This window comes from Talaromyces rugulosus, chromosome I, assembly GCF_013368755.1.
Source record: "Talaromyces rugulosus chromosome I, complete sequence".
NCBI lineage: Eukaryota > Fungi > Ascomycota > Eurotiomycetes > Eurotiales > Trichocomaceae > Talaromyces > Talaromyces rugulosus.
The window spans coordinates 182,474-203,528 of NC_049561.1; the positions used below are offsets into that span (position 1 = coordinate 182,474).

The 21,055-nt window shown below is 45.8% G+C and overlaps 8 protein-coding genes across 8 annotated transcripts; 3 read left to right on the forward strand and 5 right to left on the reverse strand.

Annotated features, from left to right (window-relative positions):
* Positions 1-434: 434 nt before the first annotated feature.
* TRUGW13939_00049 (uncharacterized protein) lies at positions 435-2,340 on the reverse strand (the record flags this gene model as incomplete). The annotated part of the gene is made up of 3 exons (XM_035483264.1): positions 435-1,270; positions 1,321-2,193; positions 2,253-2,340. The coding sequence occupies 3 exons, from the start codon at positions 2,338-2,340 to the stop codon at positions 435-437; spliced, it is 1,797 nt and encodes a 598-aa protein (XP_035339157.1).
* Positions 2,341-3,609: 1,269 nt separating this feature from the next.
* TRUGW13939_00050 (uncharacterized protein) lies at positions 3,610-5,354 on the reverse strand (the record flags this gene model as incomplete). Its single annotated transcript, XM_035483265.1, has 4 exons — positions 3,610-4,125; positions 4,178-4,374; positions 4,425-4,477; positions 4,531-5,354. 4 exons carry the CDS (start codon positions 5,352-5,354, stop codon positions 3,610-3,612), a joined length of 1,590 nt encoding a protein of 529 aa, XP_035339158.1.
* A 1,418-nt stretch (positions 5,355-6,772) lies between these two features.
* Positions 6,773-8,403, forward strand: TRUGW13939_00051 (uncharacterized protein; the record flags this gene model as incomplete). The annotated part of the gene is made up of 2 exons (XM_035483266.1): positions 6,773-6,842; positions 6,905-8,403. The coding sequence occupies 2 exons, from the start codon at positions 6,773-6,775 to the stop codon at positions 8,401-8,403; spliced, it is 1,569 nt and encodes a 522-aa protein (XP_035339159.1).
* Positions 8,404-9,239: 836 nt separating this feature from the next.
* TRUGW13939_00052 (uncharacterized protein) lies at positions 9,240-10,233 on the forward strand (the record flags this gene model as incomplete). Its single annotated transcript, XM_035483267.1, has 3 exons — positions 9,240-9,489; positions 9,550-10,066; positions 10,119-10,233. 3 exons carry the CDS (start codon positions 9,240-9,242, stop codon positions 10,231-10,233), a joined length of 882 nt encoding a protein of 293 aa, XP_035339160.1.
* Positions 10,234-11,606: 1,373 nt separating this feature from the next.
* On the reverse strand, positions 11,607-13,392 carry TRUGW13939_00053 (uncharacterized protein; the record flags this gene model as incomplete). Its single annotated transcript, XM_035483268.1, has 4 exons — positions 11,607-12,076; positions 12,135-12,375; positions 12,435-13,132; positions 13,188-13,392. 4 exons carry the CDS (start codon positions 13,390-13,392, stop codon positions 11,607-11,609), a joined length of 1,614 nt encoding a protein of 537 aa, XP_035339161.1.
* A 572-nt stretch (positions 13,393-13,964) lies between these two features.
* On the forward strand, positions 13,965-15,232 carry TRUGW13939_00054 (uncharacterized protein; the record flags this gene model as incomplete). Its single annotated transcript, XM_035483269.1, has 3 exons — positions 13,965-13,991; positions 14,051-14,179; positions 14,276-15,232. 3 exons carry the CDS (start codon positions 13,965-13,967, stop codon positions 15,230-15,232), a joined length of 1,113 nt encoding a protein of 370 aa, XP_035339162.1.
* A 58-nt stretch (positions 15,233-15,290) lies between these two features.
* TRUGW13939_00055 (uncharacterized protein) lies at positions 15,291-17,141 on the reverse strand (the record flags this gene model as incomplete). Its single annotated transcript, XM_035483270.1, has 1 exon — positions 15,291-17,141. One exon carries the CDS (start codon positions 17,139-17,141, stop codon positions 15,291-15,293), a length of 1,851 nt encoding a protein of 616 aa, XP_035339163.1.
* Positions 17,142-18,654: 1,513 nt separating this feature from the next.
* On the reverse strand, positions 18,655-19,221 carry TRUGW13939_00056 (uncharacterized protein; the record flags this gene model as incomplete). Its single annotated transcript, XM_035483271.1, has 1 exon — positions 18,655-19,221. The coding sequence occupies one exon, from the start codon at positions 19,219-19,221 to the stop codon at positions 18,655-18,657; it is 567 nt and encodes a 188-aa protein (XP_035339164.1).
* Between the last annotated feature and the right edge of the window lie 1,834 nt (positions 19,222-21,055).

Sequence of the window (21,055 nt, forward strand, 5' to 3'; positions counted from 1 at the left end):
ACAAAATGTTTGTTTTTGGGAGGAGCGCTACTTTACTTAGCGTTATAATTTGTTAAGGTGGCGAGGCCGTTATTTATTTTAATTATCACCAACATCACTACAAGTGTGTTATACCATTGTTTTAATGTGTCTATTTCCTTCTTTACTGCTGATAAAAACATATAATCCGGAAGATCGAGTATAATATAAGCCAAGACAAGCTATGGAAGAGAGCAAGAACATTTGGTATAGAATTATTGCCTGTTTTATGGCGTCGCATTCTTGATATATGTACATCATGTCCTGTCTACCAATATAAGTAATTATAGCAGCCGAATCGAAAAATAAGAGGAAAAACGAGAGGAGAAGAATGAATATAAAAATTAACAACGCAGAGAACCCAAGTCTTTTATACAGATGTATCAAGAAACAAAAGAGTACAAAGCAGCATCAGGTTACTTTCCATTCTTGATGTCATCTGCAATCTTTTCAGCAAGCATGTAAACGGATGACTGTGGATGACCTGGTAGGGAGATTGGAAAAACGGATGAATCAACCACGCGTAAATGCCCAACGCCAAAGACCCGGCCATGGACGTCAACAACAGCGTTTGCGTCTCCTCTTTTACCCATGGCGCAAGTACCTACAGCATGAAAGATGGGAGTTGCTGCAGTCTGAACGTAGGCCAGAATCTCCTCGTCTGTCTGTACCGAAGATCCTGGGACAGCCTCTGGGCCTGTGACAACGGACGCAACATCTGGGGACGCAAGTGCTTCTCGGCAGCGTTTAATGGCTGCAATAGCCACTTCACGGTCAGCCGTATGAGACAACCAACCCATATTAATGGTAGGCTGCACCAGGAAATTCGAACTTGCAAGCGTCACATTTCCTCGAGATACCGGAGCAACCAGAAGAGCTGTGCAAACACCTTGGCTTATCCCATTAGTGTCTACGGTGCTGCCTCCTACGTATTCGACTTCGGGCCAGTCCGAAGGAAACCAGTCGAGCGCGGATTGAGCTTCAAAAGAAAAATTGGAACGAAGCTGCTCCGGGATCTTCTCAAATGCTATGTAGGCACCAGGCGAACTGTAGGGTCCAGCAGCATTCCTATAATATTCCAAGAGGGCAGCCGCGTTGGTTTCGGGATTTTCCTCCAATTGCGCACCACTGGGGGTATTGACCGCGGTTTCAACAGGGAAAAGAATCTGGTCCCACAAGTTCTGGCCGACACCAGGGAGGTCTGATACGACATGGATGCCATGTTCCTTTAGAGCGGCAGCGGGTCCAATACCTAAGATATTTAGTTCTTTGTATTCTTTTGGTGGCCAAAGATGTCCTTACCGGAAAGCATGAGCAGATGGGGAGAACCAAACGGCCCCGCCGAGAGAATGACCTCTTTGTTGGCTATCATAATCCCAACTTGACCGTTTGGCCTAACGAATTCAACAGCGCGAGCTGTGTTTACAAACGGGTCCACAATGATTCTTGTCGCATTGGTGTGCGCATAAACATCGAGATTGTGCGGCTTCTCGGCATGGTTCAGGTAGCTGGTTTGTGAACTAGATCGAGTCGCGTGTGTGGGATCAATAGTCATGGTCACCCAGGCCCCAAAGCCGGACAATATGCCGCTGTTGAATCCCAAGGAGCTCTCGGCCAGACCGAGCGACTGCAAAGCTACTGCCATCCATGTTGCGGTAGTGTCGACGTAGTTGGCATATGAGATCTGAAGGGGTCCTCCAAGAGAGTTGTTAAACGCATTCGCGTCGTATTTCACCGTTGCGTTGGGCATGTCGCGTTTTTCCTGGTCTGGTGGCGTGAAATGGGTTGATTTTTGAAAGTAATGCAAAAGGTTGGAGAAGGTGAAGCTTTGGTCATCTACCAGATCGGCCCATCTCTGATACGAACCTTTGGTCCCCCGGTGGTATGCCATGGTGTTGAGCGCCGAAGAACCACCGAGCGTCTTGCCCTGGGGATAGTGGATGATGCGGCCGGCGGCATCGGTTTGCGGCACACTCAAGTAACCCCAGTCCATTTTAGGGTCTGCAGGATAGCTCTCTGTGGTGGCCAAGAAAGGCGTCGACTGAGCAAGGCCGGGGACGATGCTGTAATTTCCATTATCCACCTCATACAGACCCCCGGCCTCGATGACGGCAACCCGAGCAAGCCCGGAAAGCCGCGATGCCATCACTAGGCCGGCGGTGCCTCCTCCAATAACTGCTTGGGGTCAATACAGCAGCACGCGCAAGAGAGAAAGGTTGCTGGTTTCAACGTACCAATATAGTCATAATCCAAGATTTCTACTGTATGATTCGACCGGGTCGAATTGGCGCTGCTGGCTGTGCTCCCGAGGACAGCCAGCATCGACGTTGTCAGTACAACTGACGACCTCATGACTCCTCGCATCGCAAGCTTAAAACGAGTGACTTGAAGAAATAGAACGAGTGATATAGCCCTGTGAGGACTCAGTTAATCATGGCAATGTGCGTGCATAATCACATGACAGGAACCTTCCACCACAAAACGTTGCTGGACGTTGGGAAAATATCTCAATCGACCCTCGAGACCTCACTGGAGTCTTGGCTCTTGGCCCGAACTGGGGGGGCAGCAGGCCCTGGTTATTAGCTCGTACGGAGTATTATTATTATTTTACTTGGCTGTTGAATGCGTCGTAAGAAGCTGCGAACTACTTACTAGCGGCCCTAGCCACGTAGTAATTGAATCGCTCAGCCCCATAACTACCTATTACCCAGTTTTCTTGTTAACCGTATTATTCCTGTCACGACGACTCCACTTACTCCGTGAACGGTGAAACGCTGTACGAAGAAGAACGAAACATCCTCTTGTTGCTAGTGCATGCAGGAAATATCTGGCACTGAGCACTGAGCAGTCAGCACTAGTCGCTACTCAAAGACCTCGTGGCCCCCGTAATATCACTGGCTGCTCCATCAAGGATTCGGATGTTGTTTCGGCTCCGGAAACCTCGGGTATAGCTAGCTAGCATAACAGGACTAACCCTTCTTGGAATTCCTATAGGATGGATGGCCTGTTGTAGTTACGTCCCAACACTATAGATAACAGAGAAATACTAGACCTAAATAGGAAACCACTGGCAGAAATACTCATAGAATGCAATGTGATATTTTTCTTTGAAAACGATAAGATTTTTTTAACTATATTTATAGAAATGTTAATATGTTAATTTCAAGGTCTAGCTATATCTGAGAATTTGCCTTATAGAAAACCCGAATCAAAAAAATAATGAGTTCGGTTGTTACAAAAGAAACACTGTACACACTTTGGTATTAACAGCCTAATAAAAAAAGCTTTATCAGACGTTTAGGGCAAAACACCCTATTATTTATAAAATTATAATAAAGACTACATGTACTAGATATATAAAGTTAACTTAATAATTATATAACTTTCAATGTTTATTTAATATCACTTTTAAGGTTGGTCAAACACTATGACATTGTTATGTATCCTCTCGTCAATCAAGTATTCATGAATGGGAATAGATGAACCATCGACAATTTGCGCTAGAACAATAAGCGCCACAGCCCCGTGAGATGAGTTTTTAGGAGCATGGAATTAGCCGAGAGAAAGAAAGAAAACAAAAAACTAGAAGATTTAGACAAACGAAATGAGAACTGCTGACGAGTCCGGTACGTCAACGCTAAGCACCTCATCTTCAACATCCAAGGTCTCCTTTCTCCCATCAACAATCACCGGTAATCCATTGTTGCGCGCATAATCATAGGAAATACCTCCAAAGGTAACCCCTGTGGCGGAATCGCTCCCAGGGGCGGTCAGCCGCTCAATATTCGCGCGGTGCTGGCCAGGAACATGAAACTTAAACTGCTGGCTTGGGCGGTTCTCCTTTGATGTCGCATTACGCTCCCGGAGATTTAGGGCAACGACCTTGCTTACCTTGTTTCCATTGTAGATACCATAAGTCGCCTCTGTATCACCAGACAATGGAATATTGACGATGCGAGTATCTTGTGTTTTTCCCAGAACAGATGCGACCATGATCTGGCCGTAGTATGGGGGCCTTGTGGTAGGCGCTTGGCCCTTGCTTAATATTGGCTGCCAGGAGTCGTAGCGGTAGTCTAAGCCTTGGTGGAAATGGAGACGGCGTATGTTCTTTGAATGTGTCAGCATGTCCACTGGTTAAGAGGATATTGGGTTTATGAACATTAGCGGCAGCCCAGAGGGAAAAGTCAACAAGCCACAGTGCATCACCAAATACGCTAGTTTCGCCAGTAATTCCCTGATTCGCGATTGAATTGGTTTCACCAAGTGTGAATGGAAGGCCGAGGTAGGCAAGATTCTGGGCGCGTTGGATCTGAGGTGCTAGATTCTCGACAATGCTGGTATGGTTCATCAAAGTTCCTACTGTTGTTAGTTTCTAGGGATGCCAGAGATGTGGGTGTACGGCGTACGCTGTAGATCCAAGTCCACAGGAGGGTTTGGCGGTGAGTTGACCCCCATATAACTATCGTTGCTTAGCTCAATGAACCCATTCGAAAACATTTTAGGATAACCCACTTGTGGAACGAAAGTATCTTCGTCAAATTATTTCGGTCATACCCCAGCTGGTACAGCCCGTCGGCCGTCCACCCATTAGATGTAATAAAGTCTAACAAAACAAAGCTCGGAGCCATAAAGCCAGGAAATTTCCCAGGACAAGCCTTTTGTACAGCAGCCACAACAGCGGCAGACTTATAATTCCATTCGTGAACATAGTCGTCCATCGAATAATTACCGGGTCGGTAGTTCTGATGTGCAAAGTTCCACTCATTCCCCAACTCGTACAGCTCCAGATGCGACCCAATGTTGGTGCAGGACACCGTAGCTGCTTCTGTAAGTTGCTGGATGGAGTGGTTCTGGTTCAAGTTTAGCCCGTGGAAAAATTTGACGTTTCCAAGTGTGTGGTAAGACTCGAAATACGCCGGCCCGTAATTTATTTGGATGGGCTGATCGTCTGTCGGATGCTCGAAAATGAGTTTTACGGCTTCTTCTTGCTCTGGGAAGTAATCGGCGTGGTCCCTATTGACGTATATATAAGAAGCTGCCCCAACAAGAGCATCTTGCATGGTAATAACGTACTGGGAAGTCCCTCCTACTCTGATTTTCGGATACACACCGGTGACATTTTTGAAGTTTTCAAGGAGGTTCTTCGAGAACGTATTCGGGTTCGACTGGTTGCCGGCATAGTCAGGAAAGAAAGAAAATTCAATAGAAAATGATTGGAAATCCTGATATACTGCGAGGCTTGCATTGAATGGTGGGGGGATATCTATTGTATGTCTCTGAGCGTGACCCGACTGGAGAAGTAGGATCATTCCCAAGTTGAACAAAGAAAAAACCATGTTGCCTAATGTTGTCTAGTGAAATTGAAGGTAGATTGATTCTCTCGGTTCTAATTTATAACTGTTGTGTGCTCACTTCCCTCGGTATTTGACTAACCAACCTTCATAGGGATCTCTCAATATAAGGTTTACGAATTCATTGCTGGACGTAGAGAATCAGCCATTCGTAGACATTTCTTACTGCTATCAGGCCATAGGTAAGGTATACTGGAGCAACACTTTGGCAGATAGCCGATTTTCAATCGCCGTCTACCAATGGAGCAGGACGAGGATCTCGCATGTCTCCAGAACCCAGCTTCTCAGTTCACAATCCTCCACGTTTCCCCACGATGTGCCCCCGCAAAAATGCCGGGTTCCGGCGTATGCAGTGTAAAAGAGTCCCACAGAAAACGAATCTTTTATTATTTTGCATCGATTTGGGAGGGCGGGAAGTGTTCGAAAAATGAACATAGTCTATGCCGCTACATAATACCGTGGTGAGGAATACGACTACTCACCTAACTTGCCCGGCCAAAAATGTCAGGAACCTTCAATGTTGGATAAAAATAGGGTTGGATAAGGCTAGAGTTACCACGATTGTCGCATACTTGTACGGGGTACTTGGAATGTGGACCTTACAACGTACGTAATGTCTTCCCTCGTGGATAGCTTTCATAGCACGAGCCCATTCTATGTGGAGCGTCGGCAATTAACTTTCAATTTGCCGAGCGTTTATAGCTCACCACAGCCACTAAAATTTATTACTTTTATTCTCACTTACACGGGGAAAAGTGGAGGCCGGAAAGCACGAGACTGTATCTGCCGAAAACCCTAAGGCCCAACGTGAATCCCCAGGAATGTTTAACGTTGGCAGACTACAGTAGAATCAGCACGTATGATGCGATAACTACGGCGGCCAGGTAGCGTTTATCTTTTTTTTCTTCTCCATTCACAGCATGTAAGATGGCGCTAGATATTATGGAGATTCATCGCCGCCTTTTCCAGTCTCTGTGAAGTCCGGAAAAACACTGTATATGTGTTGTACATATCCATTGATCTAGCCCGTGAACAGTTACATTGATCTGCATCATATATTATGCAGAACAGTAGCAGTAGCATTGGGATTCATTGTAGTAGAATCAAATTTAACTCGGCTATAGGTTCTTCGTGACGGCTACTGAACTCGTAGCCGATAGATACTTCCACCCCTTTGATACGTTCCCCAGACCCGGCAGTTGGAACCATGACATAATTAAAAAGCGCTGACTTTTACGTATCTGCATAGATGCGCTCGGATATAGCCCTAAGTTATATATTCCGTATTTCTAGGGCCTCGTAAATGTATTTTTTCCACCTTATATTTTGTTTCTCCGAGTTCATACCTCTAGAAAAAATTACAAACCTGGGATTAATAATTTGGAAACACACTGAGTTGAAAAATGTATCCAATCAAAAATCTCCGCGTGTACGTGCTCGCCACCGTTGCCTACACGGGTTCGTTCCTATTCGGTAAGCTGGACAGATATTTCTTCTATCGTTAGTTATCATATATAATATTCTAATAAACGTAGGATATGATACAGGTGTAATGGGTAGCGTGTTGAACCTTGAGAGTTTTAAGGCTGATTTTGGACTTCTAAGTGGAAGCACTGGGTTTTCAGACCCCAAGAATGCTCAAGTCTCATCAAACGTTGTTTCACTTCTCACTGCAGGATGTTTTTTCGGCGCTATCCTCGGCTCCATCTTAAACGAAAAGTATGGTCGTCGGTATTCCATCATGGGATTCTTGTTGATCTTCCTTGTTGGTGCTTCTGTCCAAACCGCCGCTCACAACGAGCTATCTTATATGTACTCCGGACGAGTCATTGCAGGTTTTGGAATCGGAGGCATGTCATCTATTACTCCAGTATTTGTATCCGAGAGCTGCCCACCGGGGATCCGTGGTCGAATTTCTGGACTCTTCCAGGAGTTCCTCGTCATTGGGGTTACCATTGCATACTGGCTTTGCTACGGTGTGTCAGAAACCATCGCTCCTACAACCAAACAGTGGCGCATCCCCATTGGATTCCAACTTGTGCCAGGTGGCCTCATGATGGTTGGCATGTGCTTTTTGACCGAATCGCCCCGTTGGCTAGTCAAAGAAAACCGACTCGCAGAAGCGATAGAATCCCTCGCATACATGCGCGCAGAGCCAATCACAAGCCTCACAGTCCAGGCCGAGATAGCGGAAATCAAAACAGCCGTTGAACACGAAGTCGAATCAACACAGGGACTTACGTGGCGAGAACTATTGCAACCTGGAAACCGTCTTCGCTTTCTCAACTGTTTTTTTATTATGTTTTGGCAGCAGTGGACTGGCACTAACAGCATCGGATACTATGCTCCCCAATTGTTCGAGACAGTTGGAGTGTCAGGAGGCAACACCAGTTTATTCACCACGGGCATCTATGGAATTGTGAAGGTAATAGCCACCGGTGTTTTCCTCCTCGCTGGTATCGACAAGATTGGTCGTCGGTGGTCTCTCATTGCCGGAGCTGTTTGGATGTGCTCAATGATGTTCATACTCGGTGCTCTCTTGGCGTCATATCCCCCTGACCCTGATGGTAGTGGTGGCATTTCTTCTGCATCTATCGCCATGATTGTCATGATTTATCTCTATGTCATTGGTTACTCCGCATCGTGGGGACCGATTCCATGGGTTTACATCTCTGAAATTTTCCCTACTCGTATTCGTGCATACGGTGTTGGCTGGGGATCCGCAACGCAATGGCTTTTCAACTTTGTGGTGACTTATATAACTCCCTCAGCCATCGGTAATATTGGCTGGCACACATTCATCATGTTTGGTGTCTTTTGTGCTGCCATGGCTGTGTGGGTTTTCGTCGCGGTCAGAGAAACGAAAGGCCGATCTCTTGAGGAGATGGGAGTCCTGTTTGAGAAGTTCCATGCCTTTGGCAGTCTGCGGGATATTGAAGCAACAAATGCAACGAAAGTTTGCCTCGATGGTGCTGATACCTCGGATCATAAGGAGGTACAGGCCACTGGAATAGAGAATCGTACGACAAGATAGGATTTTGGACCACATCGGTCAACTGTCGTGTTCTGGCTATACATTTCAAGTATAGCAATTTTTGAGCTTGGATTTAGTTCCAAGTTATGTCGTCTATATACGCCCACACTGTTGTAATGTAGTTATGTTAGACTACTGGAGATGAATATTGGTCATGCTGTAAAGCAATTCTGGGCCGCTCTCGGGTTTGTCAGGTGTGACTGGTTGAGAAATTAGATTCTACTAGGGTTTGATTAACAGGATACTCAAGAGTCAAGAGACTGGTTCTAGTATGAAGCAATCGTAAGGGGGGGGGGGGTTTCATTTATTATAGGTATAACACTGTCCGATGAGACAACTTGCCAAAAGATTTAAGATAATATCTCGATATTTAGCACAATCAAGATAAATTCTTCGATTTAATAATTCTGCAGGAAGATTGTGCCTCACAATCAAGGATAGAGCGTCATTCGGTCCGGTTTCGGTTCGGTTCAGGAGTTTAGGGCATCTACGGTTCCGGTTCCATCCAATATTTGGAATCGGAACCGCACGATTCCGATGGTTAGTGGTCAATCGATCGGAGGTGAGCCTCCTCGCCATGCTTCATATTTTGATAAAATGGCGGTGCAAGACAAAAGGGGAAATACCCGACGCGACGCCCGCTGTATGGACCCCACAATTATAACCCTAATCGAGTATCTCCGCCTCGACATAGAAGCCGATGGAGACATAGTCGAACATAAATTGAGACCATTCCAGTATGAGAATATTATTATCCCACACTTGCGTCTCTACAATTTTTTTCTTGCTGCGTTGTACCGGATTTAAACACATATCTTGCAACGACGTGTGATAGAATGTCGACCAATCCAATCCAAGGAGGAAACTTCATCCATGCCACCGAAAGGCGAGCAGAAGCACCTCCAATTTGGGAACGATTCTCACTTCGCGGGAAAACTGCCATAGTAACTGGAGCTACGTCCGGTATCGGCTGGAGTGTTGTACAGGCATTTGCTGAAATGGGTGCAAATGTTGTAATATGGTACAATACAAGCACGAGGGGACCTGAACAAGCTGCGCTGATCGAACAAAAATACGGCGTGAAGTGTGAGCTACCTTTTTTTTTCCTGTCCAAGAGAAAGTTCGGAACTGATCTGTATAAACCAGGCAAGGCATATCAAGTCGATATCCAGAATGCCGCTGCAGTTGAAGCGGCAGTTGATGAACATGTTCGCGAATTCAATGGTCGCTTAGACATATTTGTCGCAAACGCCGGAATACCATGGACAAAGGGAGCTATGGTAGATGGAGATCTCGACCACTACCATCAAGTAATGACCACCGACCTAGATGGTCCATATTACTGCGCCAAAGCGGCCGCAAAGCATTGGCGAAGACAGAAAGAAGAAGGTACTGATTTGAACGGGAGAAAACTAGATAATTATGTTGGTGGAAGTTTCATAGCGACGGCTAGTATGAGTGGTGTGGTTGTGAACATTCCGCAATTGCAGGCTTCGTACAATGCAGCAAAAGCGGGTGTGATTCACTTGTGTAAAAGTCTGGCTGTTGAGTGGGCGAGATACGCGAGGGCGAATTCCATTTCGCCAGGCTATATTATTACAGAGATATCAAATTTTGTGCCGCAGGAGACAAAGGATATTTGGAAAGATAAAATTCCAATTGGGTTCGTCTCCCCAACGTTTGAAACCTTTTTGGCAATAAACTAACTGATCAAGACGTGAGGGTGAGAGCCACGAACTTCAAGGCGCATTCTTATATCTCGCTTCTGATGCAGCAACCTATACAACTGGAACCAACATACTAGTTGACGGTGGGTACTGTTTACCATAAAATGGCACCAGTCTTGGAAAACCATGCATGGAGTAACGGGGTCGAGATATTCATCCACGGTATCCAAATTAAATTGAGGATAAAACATCTCAAAGGAATCGAAATCTGGCATTTCGGTGAGGTCAAAGATATTTTTCGGTGTTGTTAATTCTAGACTTTAGACATCATACTAAATCTGATATTTGGTTAACCAAAATGTATTGTAAAAAAGTAGATTATATTGATTCCTGTACAAATGAATACTTGTAGTCGTTCTTCCTGCGATTTGCCCGTTTGTGCGTCCGTGATATTGGAGTAGATGCGACTCGGCTACTTCAAACTCATGCCCCCCGAGTTCAGCCATTCCTTCGGCAGTCAAAAAGGCTTCCCACAGTCTTCTAACCTCCATGGACTGTGCTCGGCCACAGTGCATAGGGTCCTTGCTTCGTTTCATCTCTCGATAGATGAAATTCAAAGACAACGATACTGAGTATGGTTTGAATAGAAATAATGCTATTTGGTCATGCGATTCGTAAGATACTATAGCCGCTATTCAAACCGTCACGAACTATTGGTCTTAATACTTTTTAAAAAAAAATTAAATTCACCTATGAATTTATGATCCAGGACAATTTGATTAAGTGTTACATGATCAGAAGGTGTAGTAATTCTAGAAATTGGCTTGACCGACAAACATATAATGACTTTCTTTTTCCTTGTGAAGGCTTTAGTTCTATCTTGTATTTCCTTTGATTTGATACTCACCGTAGATAGAGGTAGTGCAACTAATAACTAGTATGTTAAAGTGGGCCTCGGAGCAATAAACACTGATTTTCTCTGTTCAATCCAATTTCGAGGATGACTGTACGTAAATCCATTTTGTTAGGACATACCTTGAACGTGTCTGACGCTAGTTGTGAGACTAGTCCCAGGCTATCTATTCGGGGATATGAGTTTCTTCTCTCTTCGTGAACTATGTTGGATAATAAGGACTGATCAAACGGCCGAAGCCTTTTTTGTTAGCGGCTAACATGCTGAGAAACCACTGGGCCCAAACCCCAACGGAAACAAGGGAGGCCAAAAGACACCCAGAGTAAACCGTAAGCACAACGGTTTCGGTGTTAAACCTAAACTAGACAAGTATGTCAAATACGAAATGAAAGCCGTTATTGAAATGCAAAAAAAAAGTGAGTAAAAAAGGAGAACGTGTAGCTTCTCCTGCCCCTGCCCTCTACTTCCCCTTCTATCCAGTCTTCAATTCCACAAACCCCAACTCCTTCGACCCACGACCAGAGAAGACGATCTTTTTATCCCGGAAAAATTACTGGCCGGGTATACACAGAACAGATAGATCAGGCCACTTCCTCGCAGAATTAGCATTGGCTGTTCTGCAATCACACTGAACCTCGGCCTTTGTCGCTGTTGGCATCATCAGCAATCACTTCCATCACCTCCGTATCGCAGTCTGCAAAAGCCTGTTCGCCGAAAGCAACGGCAATTTCCTCCAGAGAATGATTTGCCGTTTCGACGTAATAGAAGTATGTAAGAGCAGCTGAGGACAGACAGAAACCGGCGATGACCAGGTAAAAATATCCATGGATTCCCGCGAAAGCATCTGGTGAGACCATACCAATGATGAAATTGAAGACCCAGTTGCTTGCCGTAGCTAAAGCCATACCTTTGCTACGGCCCCGGAGCGGGAAGATCTCGGCGGGTAGTAGCCAGGGCATTGGGCCCCAGGTGAATCCATAGAGGATGTTGTAAAGCATGACAAATGCATACTGACCATCTGCCTTGGTTTTCACGTCCAAATGAGCCTGAGTAAATACACAAACTATACTTAGAAGAAGAGCCATCCCTAGACCTGTTTGACAGTAAGCTTGACATCGTCTATGTGACTATAATTTTTTGGGTATACTAACCCCCCATCATGAGCAATGGCTTTCGACCCCATCGATCCGCCAGCCACCAGGTCGCAACTGTTGCAGCAGTATAAGGGAGAGCGTTGGCAGCGGTGAGCAAAAGTGACTTTTCATCGTCATAGCCGGCGGACGAGAGGGTACTTGGCAGGTAAAAGGAGATGATGTTGATTCCGTTGATCTGTGCATACATCTGAGCAGTAATCCCAACGATCGTTCGTTTGCGATATCGTGTGAACATTTCCTAAGTAAGTCAGGCTTTTATGAACTTGCTTGCCAAATTAGGTAAGGGTGCAGTCTTACACTCCAATTGCATTTACCTAAATTAGTCTCATAAGTAACTGCCTCTTTGATCTCTAGGAACACTTTTTGGACGTGCTCTGCTTCTGTGTCACCGCCGGAATGCAAGTCTGCAACGGTTTGTAGGCTCTCCGTACTAAATCCATTCATAGCCAGCCATCGAGGAGTTTCAGGGAGAAAAAAAGACATGGCCAGCAGAATGAACGAGAGAATAATTTGTATGAACAATGGGCCTTGCCATGATATGTCGTTCGGCAGGGCAAAATAGAATCCGTAGTCCACCCAACAAGACAACATGTATCCTGCAATTTGGCAGGTGTACTCTATTCCTACCATTAATCCTCGATGGTTAGGCGCAGCAATCTCCGTTTGAATAATTGGCACAGTCATGGATAGGAATCCAACACCCAGCCCCTGGATTGTGCGACCTGCAACAAAGGTACTGAATCCCGGTGCAAAGACCTGAATGAAGGCACTGAAGAAGTAGATGAAAGCCCCAATGCGAACACATTTCTTGCGGCCAATTACATCCCCGAGTCGTCCCGCCACAATGGCTCCCACCGCTGCTGAAGCTTGTAGGCATGCAACGGATATCCCTGTGATCGAAGGGTTGACAGCATCTATGTTTCCGTCCGCTCCTCCGAAGTTTTTGAAAAAGCGGGACACAAAAACTGGGTTAACCAACAAGCCGGACATTAATCCTATTTAAATTAATGTGTGTCTCGTCTACCCGATCAAAAAAAAAAGTCCTAATACCTGAGTTGTAGCCGAAGAGCGTATCCCCCAAGCTACCAAATCCACATGTTGCAAACAACAGGGCTTTTCCTTTGAATGGGTAGCGGGCCGTGATTTTCTTGGGTTTGAGGTTCTTCTCTAGCCATCCTTGTTGTTCTCTAGCCTGTGTGACAATTGCGAGGGAGCGGTCCCTTTCAGTCACTGCGGGTGTGCCGCTGCTGTGCATGGCAGTATAGGGATAACGATGAACTGAGGATCAATACAATTTTCTGCGATTCTGAATGAAAAATTCTTCCCAAGCCAGCTGCATGATGATCCGCCAAGAGCAGGGTGAAGACTTTATCTTTATTTCAACCCCACGGTTTCGTTCCATGGGGACATTAGTCCCGCTCTCCAAGGCGGGGGGAAGTAGGGTCTCAGGCATATGCCCACAATCATGTTGATCAATAGCACAATACCAAGCCGGGTGTAAAAAAGCCTCACATCGTATTTTGCACTGGTAGTTGATGTATGTGAAATTGCAGGGGTTCCGGATATGTAAAGCCAAGATCTCGGTTCCGGTGGCAACGGCCTCCCGGTTCCGAGTCTTGGCGATAGCGGGGCCTGGCCCGGCTCGGCGGGTGTCTTCCACGCACTGGCGGAATGTCTTGGCACGGAAAAGTTGTTCTGGATCCGTACCACGTACTAATAATAATGGCAATCAATGATGAAGCGGTTGAGATCAAAATGTATAATAGAATTTCTTTCCAGTAAAGTTCTAGCCATGCATTTCATTCTGTCCTTAAACACATCGCAGATATGAGTGCCACTCAAGATGATGCTCTGGTTGGTCTCAAGACTAATTTTCCCCTTCACTTGCTAACATATATCAATCTTGCATGTAGTCGGCCAACCGAGCCTTTGTATTGCATCCTGGAGGCCAGTTTACTTTCGAGAGCCGCAGCGTGCCCACCCTCGACTCTGATCGAGATGTCTTGGTTCGAGTAGTTGCAACCGGTCTATGTGGTTCTGATGTGAGTGTACCCTCTATTTTTTAGTTCTCAAGGTAACTTACATCCATGTTTTTCTTTCAATGAATTACCATCTGACTTGAATGATCGTCTGTACAGGTCCATTACTGGCAACATGGTCGAATTGGACGGTATATCGTGGAGGCTCCGATCGTCCTAGGCCACGAGTCATCTGGAGTCGTGGTCAAGTGCGGAAGTGCTGTTGGAGGACTTTCTATCGGTGATCGTGTTATGCTCGAGCCTGGATTCGCCTGTAATACCTGCCATTATTGTCGCGGTGGTCGCTACAACCTTTGTGAAGCTATGCACTTTGCAGCAACCCCTCCTTATGATGGAACGCTCGTCAAATACTACCGTGCCCCTTCCGAATACTGTTATAAGCTTCCATCGCACGTCTCGCTACGGGACGGCACTTTGATTGAACCCCTCAGTGTCGCCGTGCATAGTTGTCGACAAGCAGGCATCATGCAGGAAAAGTCCGTGGCAGTATTCGGAGCCGGTCCGGTCGGGTTGCTCTGCTGTGCCGTCGCGCGCGCTTTTGGAGCATCTACAGTGGTTGCCATAGATGTCGTCCCGAGTCGTCTGGAATCTGCCATGAAGTATGGCGCCACGCACACATACCAAATGGGATCTGCATCCCCAGAACAAAATGCCATCGATATGTTGGCTGCTACGGGATTGGAAGACGGTTTTGATATCGCCTTGGATGCAACCGGGGCAGAGGCCTGCTTGGCTTGTGGTATCCACGCTCTCACTCGGGGCGGTGTATTCGTGCAAGTGGGACTGGGAAAGCCCAATCTTTCCCTTCCTGTTGGTCAGATCTGTGATAAAGAAGTCATGTTCAAAGGAAGTTTTCGATATGGACCAGGTGACTTCAAATTAGCGATTGGACTCTTGAACTCGCGCCGAGTAAGGCTGGATGGCCTCGTCACCCATGAGTTTCCTTTCAGCCGAGCAGAGGATGCATTCAAAAACGTTGCCGCTCGAGCTGGTATCAAAAGTGTCATATATGGCCCGGACGCGGACGAAGAAGAGGCAAGCAGGGGTTCGGATTAGATATACATTGTTGTTTCTCAACCGTGGTTTATGATCCCACGCCACAAAAACTATCATCTTACTCCCTGTCAATTCCATTCCATGTCGTATCCCATAACCAATATAGCCCGCCGTCAATATTTTCCATGTGACTATCGTGTACACCATCTTGAGAACCACCATACATACTCGAATCATACTCTGCTGGTAATTGGTAGTTACTATGTGGCTGCATCCCTTGCTCAGAGAATCCACGGCGTTCAGGACCCTCTGTCGGTATACTAGACTGTCCGTCATTTCCTGGACCCAAAACTGGGAAGAATAACCACATTAGCAAGGTCAATACGCATGGTGTGCGCTCCCATGAATCAAGATAATTACCATGTTGAACAGATATTAAGCTTTCGTTAAGACGATGAGATCTGCTGAGATCTGGCCAAGTTTGATACCCAACGAAAGAAGGAGAGTTCAGGGTGAAATCAAGCGGCAGCCGAAGCGTGTCCTCGACGGACATCAGAGATATCTCTGCCGGGGTCTGTTGAGTCTGTGCCTGCGTTCGTTGGCTGGTACTGAACAACGGCGCGAATATGGTCTCTGATTCACGACGGAGCAGCAGAATAACGACGTTTTTGAGAATAGTTGCGCATTGCTTCGAGAGTGCAGAGCGCTTGCCAAGCAGGTCTTGCAAACGGAGGATACGAGTAATTGTTCGCTTAATGTCCTGTGCTGTATCGGAAAGAGGCTCGGAAAGAGCCATCACAGCGAGCACTACCGCAGCATTGAATAGATTGATAGCGAGAAAGGCTACAAGATGACTTTCTGTGGCGAGTTGGGCGAGAACTGGCAATTCCGTTACCCTTGATGTTCTCACTGCGGCGTTACTCCACAGTTCTGAACTGGCAACACTGAAAGCAGCACTGCCCGAATGATTAATGGAATTGCCATCCCCCAAAGCTGCTCGTTCGTTATCCGTAGACAAAATGTCAACCTGCCGGTTCAACAAAGGTCGGTGGAGTATAATGAGGACGTTATCATAGGTAAGCTGTAATGACAGAGACTGTAACGCATATGCCCTGGACTTTAGACTCCCATCGGCATGAAAGTCTTGCTCCAGATCCAAGGACAAATGGCTGGGTAAAAGTCTATACCATCTTTGAAGGTCCTGCGTGGCATTCTTGGCCAATTCATAATATGTATCTCCCGTCAGTTGATTAGAAGTCCCCAATGTCCGTGAGCCGAAAATAGCCTTGAGGGCTGGAGATGCGATCAGGTAGAGTCGGTTCAGCTCCCGCTGATAAGAAGAGTAGAGTATGAGGTTGCCCTGATCGGATGTGGGAGTAACAAAACTCGGGTTTTCTAACACGTCTGCTGGCATAATAACATCGCAGTCTTCGTCATTGATCCCCAGTGGCCGGCCATAGGTAATTGAAGCGAATCTGTCCCACGTATATATTGTCCACCAAATCCTTTTCCTTTCCTCAATGTCTTCCAGTGGTCCTCGTGAGGTCTGCCGGTGCAACCCTAAAGATTGGGACATCTTGACAGTCGCTCCCAATAGCGAGAAGGAGAGGTTTGGACGGCCGTGATAGACATGATGCGATCCAAGTAGGATACAAGTCTGGACAGCTGTGATTGAGGGTTTATCCATAATCTCCACGATATTTGACTCGACGAGCTTCAACAAATCTGTACTCCATACCCACCATTCATCACTATGGTCGGCTAGATCAACTCCACTTCTTTGAGCTCGATACCACGATGCCATTCCTAGCATGACTGCTAGCAACAAGAGAAATGGCTTTTGTGAGTGATGTGCAAATCCGTCAGAAATAGAATGGAGCATTTGGCGGAATTTTGGTTCGTAGATAGCCAGTGAGAACCAATGTATGGCATCAAAATACTCTTCCAGCAGAACGTATAATATCTCCATGGAAGGGAATGGACCTCCTAGTACTGAAGATATTGAACAACGTTGGCCAGTTCCTGCACCGGTTGATTCTGGAACATTAGAATGAGCATTGATTCCAGCCTGGTAACCAGGGATGGCGGTGGTAGTTTCCTCGTCTATACGTTGACTGGCAAGTTCAAAGATTCTCTGAGCAATCCCAAGCGCAGATTGAGCTTCATCGCAGTGGCGCGGCGGTATGGCCTTGGTGTTTGCAACTTCATTTCTCCTTGAAAAGGAATCTGTTGAGTGGGATTGGTCGGCTGAAGAGCTCGCAGGGTCACTTCTAGCGCCCAACTGCAAAGGGGGGCTATTTTGAGAGAGATGGGGCTGGTGACTGATCTCAGATGGACTCTGACTTGATGCAACTTTCCTTTTCCTAACGGTAAGCCAGAGTATCCTCTCAGGATGCAGTTTTCCACCTTACCGCTGGCGACTTATCCTCCGCGGCCGGCTATTTGGAAGAGACCGGCAAGCGACATTGGCTCGAACACATATTGAGCAAGGCCTAAAGGCATCACACTATTGCCAAACTACTTTTTCAGCATATACACGAGGAGGAAATTTTAATCAAGCCATGGCAGGGTGACTCTACCCGAGATTTGTGATGACGGCATCGTTCACAGGCACTCCTCACTCGGGTGGGCAATCGATGTCGGATAGACTCTGCATCGCCTCTTCCAGCATAACCAGAAGGCATATTTTCAGGTGAGTTCGCAGAGATACTATCAGTCATTGGCGAGTCCTGGAAGTGGTTTTGGACGACCGGGAAAGACGTGAGTTGCCATCGGGATTCGGGGCCCCTCATTATTAAGTTATTAACTGCCTCGGGATTAGCCGATAACTATCGACGGAAGCCAAATTTACCGTCGACTGTGCTACTTTTTCAGTGATGCACCATGCCTTTACATTGGCAATTGGCGATTGCCTCGGTTTCCATCGGACTTCTACTCTTGGGATGATTCTTTTATTCGAAAAATCACCGCCGTGGTGCAAATGGTCTCGGTAACGGGCGGTGTCATTGGCACCGGGTATAATAGGCATCAACTATGTAACAGCAATCAATGCCATGTATTTCGTCTTTAATCTATTGTTTGCCTTCCTTCAAGGCTCTATGATTATGTAGTCGATTTCAAGATAAAGGCATAAAGATCTATGTTTCAATAAAGCTAGCTCACACGGCACTCAATATTCCACATGCCGTACAATGATGCTCAACAAAAAAAAATCCGGTGGATCAATACAGCCTCGTCAAGGGGAAAGATTTGATTTACGATGGACAGAAAGCCAAGGTAGTCGGCGTGAATACTTATATATATCAATGATTGATACTATTGCATATGTGTAGAACGGTTTAGACAAGACAAGCGCACATGTTCAATTCATTACATACACAAAATATAGCCTCATCCATTTCCCCTACATGTAGACAGTCAAGCATAGGGCCACCGCACCAGTTGACAGGGTCGTGAAGTAAGCCAATTCAAATTCCAATCTCTTAATCATCTTTTTCCTCGGGGTCATAGATCGGTCCAGCAGGTGTCTTTTCTAATTTGCTTCCGTCCGCAGTCACAATGGGCAAAGAAGGGACAACAACGACAAATACTCTCGCCATGGTATCTCCTCGGTTGACCCAAGCATGGTCCACGCCGCGAGTGACAATGATATCATTTTGATTGAGTATCTTCTCCTCTCCTCCGTCAATGATAAACACAACCGAACCACTGAGTACAACACAGTAATCCAAACTGATAGTGCGATGCATCCATCCACCTTCTTGATGAGGCGGTAGGTCGATGATCCGAGCTGAGGGACCTTTGGTGTCGGCTAGTGGCACAAGTGTTCGATGCGGATCGTCGTCCAGTGGACGCTGGTTGTCCGCAGGGAAACTGCGCGATCGATGGATTTGAACGACGCCAAATCCAGATTTCTCTGTCGGTGGTGAGAACTCAGGGGCGGTCGTGGGATCATAGGGAGTCAGGACGTCATCAGAGGCGAAGTAACCCTTGCCTTGGGAGTCACTCGCAGTGAGGACGCGGCGAACAGGTGTTATTAAAGAAGTCATTTTAATGATTTGATTGATGTCTAAATGGTGACTTTGTTGAGACAGATATACTTGTCTTGGTGTTATTTTTTGTTGCTGATGTGGATTAAAACAAATGTTGCAGCGCGACACAGCATTCTTATATACTGCTCAGCTCTAATAGATTTCCAATCAAATAACAACAATATGCTAGTGAATAGTCTCCTGAAGACAGATTTGTAATACCCAATTAATAATGATGGAATTGTAAAATTGAAGCTCATCGATTGACACTGCATCGGTGAAATTGGTATGCCGATGATGTCATCGTCTCGAAATGGGCGTCGCAGCCAGTAACATTGCAGCTTCAAACCTCCTAAAATAAAGAAAAATGGCCACAGATCAGTAGACGAATCTTATTGGGTGTTTTATTGAGCGATGCACGATTCCAGATGTTTTTATTTCTTCTAGGCCAAATTCGCCGACATGGACTCGTATTTAGTGTTACGTTACCCTAAGAATCCCCACCACCCATGGTTTTTTCTTTTTTTTTCATATTTTGTATTTCGTAAATCAAAAGATTTTACTTACTATCAAATTAAAATATTTACTTACGTATGCAATATAGTAAAACTAACCCTTGCAAAAGATTCTAGTTATGGTTAATTCCCGATCAACAAGCGACAATAAAAATTGAAACAAAAGTCATTTGATATTTTAGCTTTTGCATTGCTTTAGAGTTTCTTCGATGATTAATTAATTATCCAAGTGAAAGGGGATTCTGATAATTAAAAGCGAGTATTTGTTTTGGCTTTGGAGAAGTTCCCTGTTTTAGAATAGGGATTACTAGCGTGAAGCTCTCATTTGATACCAACGAGATCATTCACTTTGCAGTAAAGACTTGGGAAAAGGCTGTCTTGTGGAAGTGTTGGTCCAGTCTATGCGATATTGTTGGACCACGATGTGATCAAGTCTGCATGATGCGTGATCAGCCTGGGCCGCCAATTCTATACGTAGGTATTATTGGTGGGAAGCATTCCAATAATGATCGCAAAAGTATTTATATTGGTCCCAAAGACGTGAAAATAAAATAAAGCCTAATGTGTTCACATTTCAAAGTATTCTTTTCCGGTAACGTTGTCGCAAACCCGGCCGAAGATTCGTCAATGCAGATGGCAAATATTCTTGGCTGATTAGAAAATGTTACAGTGTCAATATTCAATGTTAAGTTTTACAGGCCCAAGTGAGAAACAACTCTATCTCTGTTACATGCATAGATTTAGGTATATATCAATAACCCACTTGGTGGCATTAACCAATTTGGGGTCACATAACCCGCAGATATATATAGGTCAGATGCTCGTGGGCACTATATTCCCCTTCTGGATAAGGGCGGCTTTTAACTGGCGTGACAGGCATCGAGACGCTGCATGGGCGCCTACCATGTAGCTAATGAACATAACGAACATCCAACAAACAAACAAAGAAAATGACTCTGCGCCGCATTTCAAGTCACCCTATACCTAGTTGTGTTCGGTCGGCTGGACAAAAGTGTACATGGGCTGAATCACAAGACCACAGAGTGTGATGCATGCTATGAGCAGCTAATATCAATAAAATATGATCAACCGGTCACAGCGCAAGTTTCATCGTTGTGTTGTTAGCAAGGTACTTACTGTTCAAATGCCTACTTAGTATAGGACCCACTCTAGGCACCCTGCCCACCATTTGGAGCAATTATCGTGTCGAGTATTCTGAGTTTTTGTCGTGCGCTGCCGTCGTATCGAATGTAAATCTCATCGAGTTAGATATCCCCTATCTTGTCGTTTTTTCTCGTGGTTTATGTGCCACGACCGTTCTTTGTCGCCCAGGTCTG